Below are 18,708 nucleotides of genomic sequence, written 5' to 3'. Positions count from 1 at the left end.
CAGGAGGCTGAGATGGGAGGATCACTTGAACCCCAGGGAGGTCAAGGCTGCAGTGAGCCATGATTGTACCACTGCACTCCAGCCTGGGTGACAGAGTAAGACTCTGTCTCAAAAAAAAAAAAAAGTTACCCAAATACTCCCAAATACTATGTTAGCAGTATGATATAGATTTATTATTACCAATATGCTATTGGTATAAGCAACGTTGTTAAAGTATTCAAATTATGCCTTTGTTGTGCCACAGGAATGTATTTCCGAATTTCTTAAGGCGGCATGCAAAGAATGGGGCTCTAGGACCAGAATTTTCCCAAAAAATTGGCCCAACTGTTTCTCCATATTCATTAATTCCCTTCTTTTCTCCCCTCATTTGATTCTGTGTTTGGCAGTGGTCCACAATAGCGCCCGGCTTAGGCTAAGTTTTTGGTTCTTTCTTTCCTGTTTTTTTTTTGAGATGGAGTTTCACTCTTGTTCCCCAGGCTGGAGTGCAATGGCCAGATCTTGGCTCGCTGCAACTTCCACCTCCTAGTTTCAAGTGATTCTCCAGCCTCAGCCTCCCAAGTAGCTAGGATTACAGCTGCCTGCCACCATGCCCAGCTAATTTTTGTATTTTTAATAGAGACTGGTTTCACCATGTTGGCCAGGCTGGTCTTGAACTCCTGATATCAGGTGATTAGCTGGCCTTGGCTTTCCAAAGTGCTGGGATTATAGGCGTGAGGTACCACACCTGGCCTTTTTTTTAAATTTTTGAGACAGAATCTTGCTCTTTTACCCAGTTTGAAGTGCAGTGGTGCAATCATGGCTCACTGCAGCCTCGACCTTCCTGGGGAGCAAGTAATCCTCCCACCTCAGCCTTCTGAGTAGTGGGGACCACAGGTGTGCACCACTATGCCTGGCTAATATATTAAAATATTTTTGTAGAGCTGGAATCCCCATATGTTGCCCATGCTGGTCTCTAGTGATCCTCCCACGTTGGCCTCCCAAAGTGCTGGGATTACAGGCATGAGCCATTGTGCCCAGCCTGGTTCTTGCTTTTTGATTTTTAGGGGAGACTTTGGAGAAGCATGATTTTCTAGAATAATAATAGCTAGAGTTTTTTTAGGGCTTGTCAGTATATTAGATACGTCTTCTAGACATGTCCTTCAGGGTTTAATATGTGTTAATTCCTTTATTCTTTTGACAATCCTATGGGATACGTACTATTGTTATCCCCATTTTGCAGATGAGGAGATTGAGGATCAGGGAGGTTAGGTAACTTGTCTAAGGTCACTCAGCTGACAAGCAGCATGATTGGGCTTTTTTTTGTGTGTGATGGAGTCTCGCTGTGTTGCCCAGGCTGGAGTGCAGGGACGCGATGTCAGCTCACTGCAGCCTCTGCCTCCTGGGTTGAAGCAATGCTCCTGCTTCAGCCTCCTGGGTAGCTGGGACTGCAAGTGCCTGCCACCATGCCCAGCTAATTTTTATATTTTTGGTAGAGATGGGGTTTCACCATGATGGCCAGGCTGGTCTCAAACTCTGGACCTCAAGTGATGCACCTGCTTTGGCCTCCCAAAGTGCTGGACTTACAGGTGTGAGCCACTGCGCACAGCCTTTGGGCTCTTAACCCCTATGCTATATTGCCTCACACAGGCAGTATGGAATGATTTTCATCCCTCTTCAGAAAATGCTGCTTCCTAGGGTAGGAGAACAGTTTCTGTGTTTATGTGTATTTATTCAGATATGTAAGACTGGTTATATAGCTCCTGTTAGTGATACGTATTCAAGGTATTTAGCCATTCAGAATCGAGTCCCATTTCTTATATTGGATACATTTTTTTTTTTTTGAGATGGAGTTTCGTTCTTGTTACCCAGGCTAGAGTGCAATGGCGTGATCTTGGCTCACCGCAACCTCTGCCTCCTGGGTTCAGGCAATTCTCCTGCCTCAGCCTCCTGAGCAGCCGGGACTACAGGCACGTGCCACCATGCCCAGCTAATTTTTTGTATTTTTAGTAGAGATGGGGTTTCACCATGTTGACCAGGATGATCTCAGTCTCTGGACCTCGTGATCCACCTGCCTTGGCCTCCCAAAGTGCTGGGATTACAGGCTTGAGCCACCTCGCCCGGCCATATTGGATATATTTAACGTATGTATTATAGTTGCTATTAATGTGTTGGAGGTGTGATTTTTTTTTTTTTTTTGCTTTTTCAGCTAATGGTAGCAATAGAAAGGATTAGCTTTTTCCAGTGTGTTCTTTAAAACCAGATGTATTCACTTGCAGAATGCTAGTTTCTTTTTCTTAGATGGAGTCTCACTCTGTTGCCCAGGCTGGAGTGCAATGGTGCCATTTTGGCTCACTGCAACCTTCGCCTTCTGGGTTCAAGTGATTCTCCTAGCTCAGCCTCCCAAGTAGCTGTGACTACAGGTGTGCACCACCATGCCTGGCTAATTTTTATATTTTTAGTAGAGACATGGTTTCACCTTGTTGGCCAGGCTGGTCTCAGACTCTTGACTTAAGGTGATCCACCCGCCTTAGCCTCCCAAAGTGTTAGGATTACACGTGTGAGCCACCGTGCTCGGCCACTTGTGTCTGAGATGGAAAAATGAAGGAATACATACTCTATTTCCTTCAGGAAGGCATATGAACCTACAGAAGATACTCAGAATGAAATAATGAAAAAATTGGAAAATTCAAATCATGTTCTGAGAAAATGCAGATTTGATGGCCAAAAACAAAAAGACAAATATTAATCTGCATACAAAAGTACAGGAATGGAATATTTATTGTGAAAAAGTAAAGCTAAAATATATGAGAGACACTTGTTAGCTGTGTGACTGAAGAGTAAACAGAGATCCAAAATCCCAAACCCTCTAGCAAGAATTTTGATCTTAGTGGACCAGCAGGGATTGTGTTGCAACCAAGTTAGATGACTGGGTGAGGCTGCGTGTGGTGGCTCATGCCTGTAATCCCAGCACTTTGGGAGGCCGAGGCGGGCAGATCATGAGGTCAGGAGTTCAAGACCAGTCTGGCCAACATAGTAAAATCCCATCTCTATTAAACATACAAAACATTAGCTGGGTGTGGTGGTGTGCACCTATAATCCCAGCTACTCGGGAGGCTGGGGCAGGAGAATTGCGTGAAGCTAGTAGGTGGCGGTTGCAGTGAGCCAAGATAGTGGCATTGCACTCCAGCCTGGGCAACAAGAGTGAAACTCCGTCTCAAAAAAAAAAAAAAAAAAAGAAAGAAAAAAAAGACTGGGTGATTAAGAAGTCCAATTAGCCAGTGAGCATGTGCTCATATTTCTGTGTTCTGTACAATTAGATGAGTTGACTTGGTGAAAGGATAAGGGTTTGTTCTAGCAGCACAGTTTCAAAACTGCATGTGGATTTTACAGAACAGTGTAAATACTGAGAGACTTTCTCTGCTGTCATTCAGAAGAGAAATCAATAGTAGCTTGGTGTCTAAAGAAAACTCAAAATATCCTTTTTTTTGTTATCGCTTATTCTCATATTAGGTAGTAAGAATTTACTAGTAAATTGAACTAGAATGAGTGACAGTATCTGGGTTTTTTTGTTTGTTTGTTTCTTTTGATACAGAGTCTCTCTCTGTTGCCCAGGCTGGAGTGCAGTGGCGTGTTTTTGGCTCACTGCAACCTCCATCTCCCGGGTTCAAGTGATTCTCCTGCCTCAGCCTCCCAAGTAGCTGGGATTACAGGCGCCCACCATCACAACCAGCTAATTTTTGTATTTTTAGTACAGGTAGGGTTTCACCATGTTGGCCAGGCTGGTCTCAAACTCCTGACCTCAAGTGATCCGGCTGCCTTGGCCTCCCAAAGTGCTGGATTACAGGCATGAGCCACTGTGCTCAGCCTGTGGGTTCTTGATCTATTCAATGCCTTGCCTTCTTCAACTATGCTCTCGCAGATCAGTTTGTTAATCTGTGGTATTGTCTGTGTGCTACCCCTGACATAATATTGTGTGATTAGGAGTCAACATTTAAGCAATAGTGAACCAAAATCAACTTATTTTGGGAGAGTAGGTTAGGCATATTTAGGTAGATAGCTTTTATTTTTTATTTTTTTTGAAGCAGGATCTCACTCTGTTGCCTAGGCTGGAGTGCAGTGGTGCAGGCTTGGCTCACTGCAGCCTTGACCTCCTGGGTTCAAGTGATCCTCCCACCTGAGCCTCTGAGTAGCTAAGACCACAGGTGCATGCCACCACACCTGGCTAATTTTTGTATTTTTTGTAGAGATGGGGTTTTGCCACATTGCCCAGGTTGGTCTTAAATTCCTGGGCTCAAGCTATCCACCCTCCTCAGCCTCCCAAAGTGCTGGGATTACAGGCATGTGCCACCGTGGCCAGTAGATAGCTTTTATTTCATTGTGTTGGGACTCTAGAATATTTCTGCGTAAGTTAAATAAATACTTTCTTTGCATCTGGAAAAGGCTAATTCAGTGTTCAAAGTTTACTTTATAATTAGGTTTATCTTATTTATTGAGGAAATGTGATAATAAAGGACAGAATAAATAGTTCATAATGAGTTTGCTCAGTCGTTTACCAAATCAATTATGGACTTCTGAAACTAATAAAATAGAAAGACCAATAATAAATCCATTAAACTTAATTGCCATCTCTTATTTATTTTGTAGATAATTACCTAATTGGTCTCTACTCTCAAGAAATGTTTGCTCTAGTTGGAGAGATGCTTTATGTAATAGTCTCATTGCAAATATACATATACATGTGAAAAGACTGTAAACTCCTACAAGACAATATATACTAAGGAGTGCTATGGGCAGGTATTCTGGGAGGAGGGTAGGTCTTTGGGGTTGCTGGCAAATAAGCCATGGAATCTACTCTGTTTTATCTTGTTTTATAGGCTTTGTGCCTTGGGCAGGGGGCAGCTTACCCCTGGAAGAGGACTGACTCAAGGACCCCAGAACCCCAAGAAACAGGGAATCTTCCACATTCATGAAGGCAAGCATGGTGTCTATGTTCATGTCTACGTGCTGAAAAACCTTCTTTTACTTTTATTTGAGAGGTCCGTAGAATGATAGTTTAGAGCAAATGAGGCATATTAAAGGTAGACCTTTCATAAATGTTTCTTGACAAAATGACCAAGATAGCTGCATAATATTAATAGCTTCGGGTAGAAGTCACATCCAGATTTTGAACTATTGTTCCTGGGAGCCTTGGGGACTGAGCTCTTTTAGTTAAGCGATTTCCACTTCCTGTGTGTAGGTTCTGAAGACATGGAAAAATGGAAAAAAAAGAGATGGGCCTGTTAGTTGTACCAAGTAAACACTCCTAGTTCATAGTTATGTTCGAGGGATCCTGTTAGTCCATGTTTAATGAAAGTTGATTTCAATTACCAATATGATATGTAAACTATGGACTGTCTTTATTAAACTAGGAGTATTCATTATAATTAAAATTGTGGCTTCTTTAAAGGGTCCAAATAAATTTATGTTTTATATATATATATAAATATACGTAAATAAAATTTAAAATTTTTTCCTTGGCCCTCACTACTTGCCTCTCTTCTTCTTTTTTTTTTTTTTTTTTTTTGAGTTGGAGTCTCACTCTGTCACCAGGACTGGAGTGCAATGGCGCAGTCTCAGCTCACCGCCACCTCCACCTCCGGGGTTCAGGCAGTTCTCCTGCCTCAGCCTCCCTAGGAGCTGGGATTACAGGCACCCACCACTATGCCCAGCTAATTTTTTGTATTTTTAGTAGAGACAGGGTTTCACCATGTTAGCCAGGCTGGTCTCGAACTCCTAACCTTGTGATTCACCCACCTCTGCCTCCCAGAGTGCTGGGATTATAGGCGTGAGCCATTGCGCCTGGCCTACTTGCCTTTCTTCTTACACTGACTAAGCTAGTAGTAATTATTTTATGTCAGTGAGCATCAGTAGTCCGTGTACTATTTGAGGTACCTTCTGTCCATTCTTTTTCTTTTTTCGAGATGGAGTCTTGTTCTGTCACCCAGGCTGGAGTGCAGTGGCAGGATCTTGGCTTGGTGCAACCTCTGTCTCCGGGGTTCAAGAGATTCTCCTGCTTGAGCCTCCTGAGTAGCTGAGATTACAGGCATGTGCCACCACGCCTGACTAAGTTTTGTATTTTTAGTGGAGACTGAGTTTCACTATGTTGGCCTGACTGGTCTTGAACTCCTGGCCTCAAGTGATCTGCCTGTCTTGGCCTCCCAAAGTGCTGGAATTATAGGTGTAAGGCACCATGCGTGGCCTGCCCATTTTTTTTTTTTTTTTTGAGACAGAGTCTTGTTCTGTCTTCCAGGCTGGAGTGCAGTGGCGTGATCTTGGCTCACTGCAGCCTCTGCCTCTCTGGTTCAAGTGATTCTCTGCCTTAGCCTCTCAAGTAGCTGGGATTACAGGTACCCACTACCATGCCAGGCTAATTTTTGTATTTTTAGTAGAGATGGCATTGCACCATGTTAGCCAGGCTGGTCTTGATCTCTTGACCTTACGATCCACCCACCTCGGCCCTGTCTATTCTTTTATTCAAGGAAGTTAGGAGGAAAAAATTGGAAATAATACTAAAGTACTAATGGTTGTTGTTTGCAGTTCTCTATGATTTAATTGTAATTATATGCCAAATTTATGGTGTATCCATAATTGTTTGATAGAAAAGTCAACCATTGTTTCTTGTTAAAAAGCATGTTAAAGGCCGGGCGTGGTAGCTCAAGCCTGTAATCCCAGCACTTTGGGAGGCCGAGGCGGGTGGATCACGAGGTCAAGAGATCGAGACCATCCTGGTCAACATGGTGAAACCCCGTCTCTACTAAAAATACAAAAAATTAGCTGGGCATGGTGGTGCATGCCTGTAATCCCAGCTACTCGGGAGGCTGAGGCAGAAGAATTGCCTGAACCCAGGAGGCGGAGGTTGCAGTGAGCCGAGATCGCGCCATTGCACTCCAGCCTGGGTAACAAGAGTGAAAGTCTGTCTGAAAAAAAAAAATGCATGTTAAAATAAATCATATTTGGTTTTGATCAGTTTGTTACTGAAGGACTGAGAATTACTATAGATAATTTCCTATAACTGGAATATATATTTTGAAGTGCTAGAAAAAAACACGTGAACTCAAGACAGTATTTGAAATGCTATACAGTTATTTTTTACTTTCAAATTATTGCTGGTTTTCTAATTTATTTTTCCCTTTATTCATATAGCATGTTCACCTATACATGTGAATCATGGTGTGTGTGGTAATTAGTATCAGCTTTTCTTTTAAGTGCTTGAATTTTGTAATTGCTAATATACGTTTGCACTTTTGGGCAGTGGCATTAACTAAAATTGCATTATTTGCCTTAGCTTGCTATAGGTCTTTGCTTTATTTTTCTGGCTTAAACTTTTCTAACAACCAGGAGACTATAAATATGAGAAATGAAGTATAATGAGACTCAGGTTTGGATATTAGTATTAGTCCCTGAACTAAGTAATTTGATCTAATACTGTGTATAAGAAGATAGTTCGGGGCCAGGTGCGGTGGCTCAAACCTGTAATCCCAGCACTTTGGGAGGCCGAAGCAGGTGTATTACTTGAGGTCAGGAGTTCAAGACCAGCCTGACCAACATAGTAAAACTCTGTCTCTACTAAAAATACAAAATTAGCCGGGCATGGTGGTGTGTGCCTATAATCTAGCTACTTGGGAGGCTGAGGCAGGAGAATCGCTTGAACCTGGGAAGCAGAGGTTGCAGTGAGCCAAGATTACACTATTGCACTCCAGGCTGGGCAGCAAGAGCGAAACTCCTTCTCAAACAAAACAAAACTACAAAACTTAGCTGGATGTGGTGGCGCAGCACCTGTAATCCCAGCTACTTGGGAGACTGAAGCAGAATTGTTTGAACCCGGATGCAGAAGTTACAGTGAGCCAAGATTGTGTCACTGAACTCCAGTCTGGATGACAGAGCAAGACTCTGTCTTAAAAAGAAAAAAATAGAAGATAGGTGGGAATCCTTTTCATATCTCCATCATAGTGGTTCTCATCGGGCTAACACTGATACAGCCCCATGAAATGAATAATTGAAGTTATCCTTTTTTGTTTGTTTATACAAATCCTAGTGATTGGCACAAAGGTATTCATTTGTGCGCTAAGGAGACAGTATAGTTGTTTCAGGTTTTTAGAGAGCAGGGACTCGATCCTGTCCCTGTGTTGTTTGTTGTGGCATTAAATGGAAATCTGTGGATCTTTAAATCTGCCTACATGATTGCTTTTCACAGTTCTTGAGCTCATTGCTATAATCTGTTTCTCATATTTCTTTGTTTCATGGAATGACCTATTTATTTTTGTTTCAGTTCGAGATAAGTTGCGGGAGATAGTAGGAGCATCCACAAACTGGAGGTATGCATCTTTGTTTTCATTCATTCTTTAGATCCCCAAGGTATTATACTAGGCTGTATTTAGGCTCAGTTGATGGTCTCACAGTGGGGATGGGGAGCCCTGTGTTCAGAGATAGGTTGAAAGTATTTTGCTTGAGGGAAAAGGTCAATATTTCAACATACTCATCAGATGACACCTCATTGTCATGAAAATATGATTTACATATATTCTGCATTTTTCATTTTTCAGAGTGCATTTAGGCGTATTACCTCACTGATTCTCAAAACTTGTGACATACTCATGACATACGTTCCTGTTCCTTTTTTACACATGAAACTGAAACTCAGAGATTGAATGATTAAATGTTAGGGTTTGGGACTTGAACCCAAGTCTCTTAGTTTCTGTTTCATGCAGCTTGACTCCTTTATTGCTTCTTGTCAGTTCAGAATTCAGTCTCCCATATTGTCTTTCTCTTTCTCATAATATTTCCTGGTTGTAAAATAGGATCATATCCCTGTTGGTGTACAGAATTTTGAGGCTAAAATGAGATAGAAAAAAACATGAGTGATTATTGTTGGTGTAGAAATTATCTAATGACGTATTTTTAAATTCTTTTTTTTGAGATGGAGTCTTGCTCTTTTTGCCAGTCTGGAGTGCAGTAACGTGATCTCAGCTCACTGCAACCTCTGCCTCCTAGGTTCTAGCGATTCTCCTGCCTCAGCCTCCTGAGTAGCTGGGATTACAGGCATGTGCCACCACGCCTGGCTAATTTTTTGTATTTTAGTGGAGACGGGGTTTCACCATGGCCAGGATGGTCTCGATCTCCTGACCTCGTGATCTGCCCGCCTCGGCCTCCCAAAGTGCTGGGATTACAGGCGTGAGCCACCATGCCCAACCTATTTTTAAATTCTTTATATGAAAAATTTCAATTTACTAAAAATAGAAAGAATAAATACCTGTGTACCTACCACTTGGATTCGATGCTTATTAATATTTTGCCAAATTTGCCAATATACACATACTGACTGAACCATTTCTAAGTAAATTATAGACACTATGACACTTCAGCATGCATCTCCAGTAAATATTTTATAAAACCAGCCTTCGTGTATCTCCAGCAAATGAGACATTCTCACATGTAATGAAATTGACAATTCCCTGGTAGTACATTAATCATCCATAGTCACATTTCCTAAACTGTTTCTAGTTTTTTTCTGTAGATTACTCCTTTTAACAAAAATGTTTTTTATAGCTTTTTAAAAAAATCAAAATTCAATAAAGGATTGCATATTGCATCTGATGGTTATGACTCTTTAGTCTCCCCTAATCTAGATTGATGGACAGTCATTCTTCCCCCATGAGCTTGATTTAAGGAGGCCAAGCCATTTGTCTTGAGAATGTTCCACATTCTGGATTTACTGGTGTCATTTAACTCATTCCTCTATCTCCTGTATTTTTTGTAGGCTAAACATTTCTGGAAATAATTCTTTGTAAGTTAAACCTAGAAAGACATCTTAGCTGATGTTCTTGTCAACATTGCTGTTCCGTATCCCCTTGTCTCTCTTTTTTCTTCTGCCTTAATCTTCTCTTCTTTTTCTTCCCTTTCTGTCTCCTTTTCATGTTCCATTCTTCTTTACCTTTTGTTCTGCCTTCCATACCTCCTTTGGATATAGTCCATTTTCCCTCCTCTGTTTCTCCTGAAATTGAAGGCAGAGAGAGAGAGAGAAATGGGGCTCAGAGAATCCGAGAAATGGGAATATGAAGTAGAGTGGCCAAGCCATTCTTTAGCCTAGAGACATATATATACTATTGTATCCATCTCTCTGAATTTGTAATTTAATTTCAAATATTCGAGTCTTTGAGTATGATTTTTGATAAGGGTGAATATGTACCTCATTTGGGTATGTATGTATATATATATATATATGACTTTTAAGTTTTTTTTTTTCTTTTTTTTTTTTGAGACAGAGGCTTACTCTGTCGCCCAGGCTGGAGTACAGTGGTGTGATCTTGGCTTACTGCAACCTCTGCCTCCTAGGTTCAAGCAATTCTGCCTCAGCCTCCCAAGTAGCTGGGATTACAGGTGCCCACCACCATGTCTGGCTCATTTTTTTGTATTTTTAGTAGAGACAGAGTTTTCCATGTTGACCAGGCTGATCTCGATCTCTTGACCTCAGATGATCCACCTGCCTCAGCCTCCCAAAGTGCTGGCATTATAGGCGTGAGCCACTACTCCCAGCCTTAAGCATATTTAAGTCTGAGAAATGATACCAGAAATGATCAGTTTCATCAAGTAGTGGGTGGGAAGGGAGGGAAGGATGAGAAGGTGAAAGTAGGTCCAGATCTTCCTTTTCCTCCTTTGATGGTATCTTACTGGCCTGTGTACCACTGGAATTGTGGGCTAGAAGTGCTCTTGTTTTATGAATCCTGCATCCTTTCTTCTCAGAGACCATGTGAAGGCAATGGAAGAAAGAAAGTTACTTCATGGTTTCTTGGCCAAATCACAGGATGGACTGCCCCCTAGGAGAATGAAGGACAGTTATATTGAAGTTCTCTTGCCTTTGGGTAGTGAGCCTGAATTACGAGAGAAATATTTGACTGTTCAAAACACCGTAAGGTAACATAGTGCTATTTTTATGTATTTGTTTTTATTTTATTCCCTTGTTCCATAACAATTTTGAAATATAATTCACATACCATACAATTCACCTGTTTAAAGTGTATAGCGCCATGGTTTTGGTATTTTTTAGAGTTGTACAGCCATCACCACAGTCAATTTTAGAATGTTTTTATCACCCTGAAGTGTGTTATTTATTTCCGAAGGGAGACATGATTTTCGTTTAATTCACAGTTTGCTTTATTTCACAGATTTGGCAGGATTCTTGAGGATCTTGACAGCTTGGGAGGTACTGGTATTATTTTAGTCTTTCTAATAGATACTTACAGATATACATTGAACTCTGTGACTAGAAAGGGCTTTTTTGTTTAACTGCACAGATGGGGATATTCTAAAGTGCACAAAAAAGAAGGACATCTACTACTTCTGAATTGTCATAATTTTTTTCCTATATAGATTCCTAGTTCACGGATATATAGTCTGAATAATCTTTCTTTCTAGTAACTTTTTAAAAAAAAGTCTTAAACTTGCAGAAAAGTTGCAAATACAGTATAAAGAATTGTTCTTCCCTGAATTATCTGAGAATAAGTGGCTGACATTATGCTATATCACCCCCAAATATTTGAGTATGTCTTTCCTACAAACAAGGGCATTCTTCTACATAACCACAAAACAACCATAAAAAATCAGGAAATTGGCCGGGCACGGTGGCTCACGCCAGTAACCCCAGCACTTTGGGAGGCTGAAGGGGGTGGATCATGAGGTCAGGAGTTCAAGACTGGTCTAGCCAGCATAGTGAAACCATGTCTACTAAAATTACAAAAATTAGCTGGATGTGGTGGCAAGTGCCTGTAATCCCAGCTACTCAGGAGGCTGAGGCAGGAGAATAGCTTGAACTTGGGAGGCGGAGGTTGCAGTGAGCCGAGATCGCGCCACTGCATTCCAGCTTGGGCAACAAGAGTGAAACCCTGTCGCCGAGGCGGGTGGATCACAAGGTCAAGAGATCGAGACCATCCTGGTCAACATGGTGAAACCCCGTCTCTACTAAAAATACAAAAAAAAATTAGCTGGGCATGGTGGCACATGCCTGTAATCCCAGCTACTCGGAAGGCTGAGGCAGGAGAATTGCCTGAACCCAGGAGGTGGAGGTTGCAGTGAGCCGAGATCGCGCCATTGCACTCCAGCCTGGGTAACAAGCAAAACTCCGTCTCAAAAAAAAAAGGAAATTAACACTGATGTGTCATACTGTCTAACCCTCAGGCCCCATTCAGCTTTTGCCAGTGGTCCTTCATAGCAGAAGGATCCAGTTCTGAATCACATGTTGATTTAGTTATCATGTCAGGACTTCACCTTTCTTGGCTTTTGTGACCTTGACATGGTTCTTTTGTGTATTGTCCCTCGATTTGGGTCTGTGTGTTGCTTCCTTATGATAAGCTTTGGATTACGAATCTCTGGCAGGAATGTCACAGAAGGGATGCTCTGTTCTTATTGCATCCTATCAAGTGGTGTGTGGTTTTGATTTGTCCCATTACTGATGACATCAGCTTTGCTTACTGGATGATGATGATGTGTGCCGCTCTTCTTCACTGTAAAATTACTCTTTTCCCCTTTGTAATTAATAAGTACATCATGGGGTGGAGGACAAGTAACTTTGAGACCTTTATCAGACTTTCAATTCATTATTTTTAAATCGGTATGAAGTCAGGAATTCCTGTTTTATTGAATGGACTATGATATGTTACTATCATCTATCTGTTGTTCAAATTGTCCTGGGAGTGTCCCAGTCCCTTCAGTCTAGCTTCTGTGTGGATTTTTTTTGATGTGTTCCCATTATTCTTTGAGCACTTGCTAGCACAATAAGATATTCTAGGCTCATCTTGTACTTTCCCTGCCCTAGTCCTAGATTCAGCCACATCTCCAAGGAGCCCTTTTTTGAAATGGAGAATGATATTTTGAAATGGAGGATGATGTTTAGGGGTAGACATAGGTGCGTTGGGAGTGGTCATTGTTCCTTGGTATCATTGCTCTCATACCCTCTTAATGGACGAGCTGGGAAATAGATGTGTGTATACATATATCTATGTTTTTTTTCTTTATTTGAAAAGGCTACTCTGAGGATCTAACATCTATGTTATTTCTTTTTTTTTTTTTTGAGATGGAGTCTCGCTCTGTTGCCCAGGCTGGAGTGCAGTGGTGTGATCTCGGCTCACCACAACCTTCACCTCCTGGGTTCAAGCGAATCTCCTGCCTCAGCCTCCTGAGTAGCTGGGATTACAGGCGCTTGCCACCATGTCTGGCTAATTTTTGTAATTTTAGTAGAGGTGGGTTTCACCATGTTGGCCAGGCTGGTCTTGAACTGCTGACCTCGTGATCTGCCCGCCTTGGTCTTCCAAAGTGCTGGGATTACAGGTGTGAGCCACTGCGCCTGGCCCATCTATGTTATTTCTAAATCTTTGTTGTATAGATGTATGTATGAAAATGATGGTATCACACTGATAGCTCCAATTCCAGTTCAACCACCATGGGGTTTGTTCTCATTTCCTTCCTTTCCTTATTTGTAATTCCCTTCTCCAACTGGCTTCATTCTCTTTAAAATATTTACTTATTTAATCAGTTCCCCTGTATGTGACCAGTTTTCTATGACTACCACCCCTCATGCATCATGGATGCTCCCCTCACCTCACCTGGGGTCTGGTACCCCATACTACAGGCTTACCCTCTTCATTGTGCTCAATCTGTGACATGCTGTGTCATCACTCTTGCAGCTCCTCTGCAAGGATGTCCTCTCACCCTACTTGGGCGCCAACACCCTACTCTAGGCTATCTTACTTGCTCCTACCTAATGACATTAGGATTGAATGGTTGAGAAGAGGTCCTAAGAAAGGCTCTAATGTCTTTTTTAAAAACTATTTTTTTAATAGAGATGGGGTCTCCCTATGTTGCCCAGGTTGGTCTTGAACTCCTGGGCTTGAAGGATCCTCCTGCCTCAGCCTCCCAAAGTTCTGGGATTACAAGTGTGATCCACCACGCCTGCCCTAACTTTTTTTTGAGACAGAGTCTCATTCTTGTCGCCCAGCCTAGAGTGCATTGGCACAATCTCAGCCCACTGCAACCTCTGCCTCCTGGGTTCAAGCGATTCTCCTGCCTCAGCCTCCTGAATAGCTGGGATTACAGGCACCTGCCACCATGCCTGGCCAATTTTTGTATTTTTAGTAAAGATGGAGTTTCGCCACATTGGCCATGATGGTCTTGAACTCCTGACTTCAGGTGGTCCATCTGCCTCGGCCTTCTAAAGTGCTGGGATTACAGGCGTGAGCCACGACGCCCAGCCCTAACTTTTAAAATATAAATTTGTTGTTAAGCTTACACCTAGCAACTTCTTTTCTCTAGATTAAATAAACCCAGTTAAAATGGTGAAACCCCGTCTCTGCTAAAAATGCAAAAAATTAGCCAGGCGTGGTGGTACACACCTGTAATCCCAGCTACCTGGGAGGCTGAAGCAGGAGAATTGCTTGAACCCGGAAGGCGAAGGTTGCAGTGAGCTGAGATTGTACCACTGTGCTCCAGCCTGGGCGACAGAGTGAGATTATCTCCAGAAAAAAAAAAAAAGATTCTTGGCTGGCGGGGCATGGTGGTTCACACCTGTAACCCTGTGTAATCTTTGCATTTGGGAGGCCAAGGCAAGATGATTGCTTGAGGCCAAGACTTTGAGACCAGCCTGGGCAATGTAGTGAGTCCCCATCTCTATAAAAACCAAAAAATTATCTGGGCGTGGTGTCGTGTGCTGGTAGTTCAGCTACTCAGGAGACTGAGGCGGGAGGATTGCTTCAGCCCAGGAAGTCGAGGCTGCAGTGGGGTGTGGTCACATCACTGCACTCCAGCCTGGTTGACTTTCGTTTGCTTAGGTGTCCTTATATAGACAAACTCCCTTGTCATTACCCTCTTTCTTACTCATTAACTCCTGCTGATGGCCAGTCCCTGTAACCTGTTCACTTGATTTTGTTCCTTCTATTTCCTCAAGGAACTGCCTTATCACTTGGCTTTCTCCCTCATTTCCGGAGCCTTTTCTTAACTTCACTTTTCCCTCAAGTTATAAACATATTCAAGTTTCTTCCATCTTAAAATGAAAAATAGGCCGAGTGGAGTGGCTCACACCTGTAATCCCAGCACTTTGGGAAGCCGAGGCGGGTGGTTCACTTGAGGTCAGGAGTTTGAGACCAGCCTGGCTGACATGGTGAAACCCCATCCCTACTAAAACTATAAAAATTAGTGGGGTATGGTGGCACACGCCTGTAATCCCAGCTATTTGGGAGGCTCAGATACAAGAATCGCTTGCACCTGGGAATTGGAGGTTGCGGTGAGCAGAGATCGTGCCACTGTGCTCCAGCCTGGGCAACAGAGTGAGATTCTGACTCAAAAAAAACAAAAATTACCCAGGTGTAGTGGTGCATGCCTGTAGTCCCAGCTGTTCAGGAGGCTGAGGCAGGAGAATGGCTGGAACCCAGGAGGTGGAGGCTGCAGTGAGCTGAGATCTTGCCACTGCACTCCAGCCTGGGTGATAGAGTGAGACTGTCTCAAAAAAAAAAAATAATAAGTAAAATTCTCTTTCCTTAAAACACCCTCACACTTTCTTCCTCACTTCATAGCTCACTTTCTTAAAAGAACTGGGAAAATCACCTGCTCTCATTGCCTCCACATGCTAACTTCCTGTTATTAAATATTCGCTGATCTTCTGCGTTCCGGCTTCTGCTCCTCCACGCCATTGAAACTGCTCTTGCCAAGCTTGCCGTTGGCCCCTTTACAGCACAATCAAATGGATACTTTTCAGAGCTGACCTGACTCCTCTGTGGCTTTGATTATTATCCAGCCCATCTTTGGGCCTTGGTGACAGTTCCTTCTGCTGGCTGCACCTTGCAGTCTCCTTTGTAGGTTCCTCTGTTTCTATTGATCCCTTAAATGTAGGTTATCCCCAGGGTTTTGTCTTCTGTCCTTTCAAAAAATGATTATTTATTTTTTGAATTTTATAATTTGCTCATGTTAATTAAATTTTAAGACATTTTAAAATTTAACAATGAAAATAGTTAAATCTTTTAAAATTATTTAGTTTTTGAGACAGGGTCTCACTCTATCACCCAGGCTGGAGTGCAGTAGTGTGATCACAGCTCACTGTAGCCTCAACCTCCTGGACTCAAGCAGTCCTCCTGCCTTAGCCTCCTGAGTAGCTGGGACTATGGGTGCACACTACCATGCCTGGCTATTTTTTTTCTTTTTTGAGACAGAGTGTTGCTCTGTTGCCCAGGTTGTAGTGCAGTGGCACGATCTCGGCTCACAGCATCCTCCACCACCCGGGTTCAAGTGATTCCCCTGCCTCAGCCTCCTGAGTAGCTGGGACTACAGGCATGCACCACCATGCCTGTATTTTAGTAGAGATGGGGTTTCACCGTGTTGGCCAGGATGGTCTCGATCTCCTGACCTTGTGATCTACCTGCCTTGGCCTCCCAAAGTGCCATGATTATAGGCATGAGCCACCACGCCTGACCTATTTTTTTTTTTTATTTTTAGTAGAGGCAAGGTCTGCCACATTGCCCAGGCCAGTCCCAAATTCCTGGACTCAAGGGATCTTTCCACCATGGCCTCCCAAAGTGCTGGGATTATAGGTATCAGCTGTTGCACCCAGCCCTATTTTTAGTTGAGGTTAAAATATACATATAAAATTTACCATCTTTATCTTTTTTTTTTTTTTTTTTTTGAGACAGAGTCTCACTCTGTTGCCCAGGGTGGAGTGCAGTGGCACGATCTTGGCTCACTGCAACTTCTGCCTCTCCAGTTCAAGTGATTCTCCTGCCTCAGTCTTCTGAGTAGCTGAGATTACAGGTGCCTGCCAAAATGCCCAGCTAATTTTTGTATTTTTAGTAGAGATGGGTTTCACCATCTTGGCCAGGCTGGTCTTGAACTTGTGACCTCAGGTGATCTGCCTGCCTCGGCCTCTCAAAGTGCTGGGATTACAGGTGTGAGCCACTGCGCCTGGTCCATCTTTATCATTTTTAAGTGCACAGATCAGTGGTAAAAAATGTATTTATATTACATTTTTCTCCGTCTCTTCTCTACCCTTCCCTTCTGCCCTTTTTTGTGTTGGCATTGCCCATTCTCTCTTTTTTTTTTCATTATTTCTCTCAGGAGGTTGGAGGAGACATTGCACATTCTCTATAAACTCATCTACTCCCACTGTGTCAGTTGCTATCAGTACGCTGAATGCTTATGAAGCTACGTTTCCTGGCCTGCTTTTCTGAGTTTCAGTTTTTCCTCTTAGCTACTAGATTTCTTTTTCTCTTTTAGAGATGGTCTCGCTCTATTGCCCAGGCTGTAGTGCAGTGGTAAAATCATAGCCTACTGCAACCTCGAACTTGTGTGCTCAAGTGTTCCTTCTGCCTCAGCCTCTTGAGTAGCTGGGACTACAGGCACACAGCACCATACCTGGCTAGTTTTTTTGGGACAGGGTCTTGCTCTGTCACCAGGCTGAAGTCCACTGGTGCAATTACAGCTCACTGTATCCTCGACATCTGGGGCTCAAGCATCCTCCCACGTCAGCCTCTCAAGTAGCTGGGACCACAGGTACACGCCACCATGCCTAGCTAATTTTTGTATTTTACTGTGGAGATGGGATCTCACCATGTTGTCTGGGCTGGTCTGGAACTCCTGGGCTCAGGCGGTTCATCAAAGTGCTGGGATTACAGCCTTGAGCCACCATGCCACGCCTGGCCTAATTTTTAAAGTTTTTTATAGAGACAGGAGTCTCACTATGTTGCCCAGGGTGGTCAAACTCCTGGGCTCAAGTGATCCTCCTGCCGTGGCTTTCCAAAGCCCTAGGATTACAGGTGTGAGCAACTGTGCCCTGCCCAGTACCTTCATCTGGATGTGCCATAGGCTCCTCAAATTCAACACATTGAAAATGGCCCATTCTTTTCTTCCTGTAGTCTCTTTTTATTGTAAGACAGGGTCTTACTCTGTTGTTGAGGCTGGAGTGTAGTGGCACGATCATGGCTTACTGCAACCTTGACTTCCTGGGCTCAAGCAATCCTCCCACCTGTCTCCCAAGTAGCTGGGACTGCAGGCATGTGCCGCCACACCTGGCTAACTTTTGTATTTTCGGTCCAGATGGAGTCTGTGCTATGTTGCCTGGACTGGTCTTGAACTCCTAGGTTCAAGTGATCCTCCTGCCTTGGCCTCTCAAAGTGTTGGGATTACAGGTGCAAGCCACTGTACCTGGCCTGTGTTCTCTTTTTCAGTGACTAGTACACCATGCTTACCTATCCAAGCTAAAAAACTGAGTTTATTCAAGTCTTGTCAGGTTTACCTTCCTCTTAACTCGTAGTCTTTTTTTTCTTTTCTGGGAGGGAAGGAGGAAGGCAGGAAGGCAGGAAGGGAGGGAAGGAGGAAGGGAGGGAGGAAGGAAGGGATGAAGGAAGGAAGGAAGGGAGGAAGGGGGGAGGGAGGGAGGGAGGGAGGGAAGGAAGGAAGAGAAGGAAGGGAAGGAAGGAATTCAAGCAATGAGAGAGACGTTGCCGACCTGGATCTAGAGGTTTACAAGTTGATTTCTTTTTTTGAGAGAAGGAAAAAAAAATGAGTAAAGGAGAGAAAGGAAGAGGAAGAGAGAGAGGGAGGGTGAACAGAAATATTGCTTTATTCTGAAAAAAATGGGTATTAATAATGGCCAATCAATGTTTCATTTAAACCTATGAGTAGGTATGATGTGGTATTGACAAGAATGTATATTTTATG

At 43.0% G+C, this 18,708-nt stretch overlaps 1 protein-coding gene across 2 annotated transcripts in view; it reads left to right on the top strand.

The window, feature by feature from the left end:
• Positions 1-18,708, top strand: part of ACOT9 (acyl-CoA thioesterase 9) — a 43,751-nt gene that overhangs the window by 2,392 nt on the left and 22,651 nt on the right. The window contains exons 2-6 of one of the 2 annotated variants that reach the window (XM_003735703.6): positions 4,854-4,951; positions 7,162-7,188; positions 8,288-8,333; positions 10,759-10,929; positions 11,181-11,218. In XM_003735703.6, the coding sequence (XP_003735751.1) occupies positions 4,854-4,951; positions 7,162-7,188; positions 8,288-8,333; positions 10,759-10,929; positions 11,181-11,218 (380 nt within the window). The remainder of the gene's footprint in view (positions 1-4,853; positions 4,952-7,161; positions 7,189-8,287; positions 8,334-10,758; positions 10,930-11,180; positions 11,219-18,708) is intronic. The other variant, XM_008989078.5, reaches the window with a different exon arrangement.

The sequence above is a fragment of the Callithrix jacchus genome, chromosome X, assembly GCF_049354715.1.
Source record: "Callithrix jacchus isolate 240 chromosome X, calJac240_pri, whole genome shotgun sequence".
Lineage (NCBI taxonomy): Eukaryota > Metazoa > Chordata > Mammalia > Primates > Cebidae > Callithrix > Callithrix jacchus.
The sequence above is the reverse complement of the archived record's forward strand: the minus strand, read 5'-3'. Positions and strand labels throughout refer to the sequence as shown.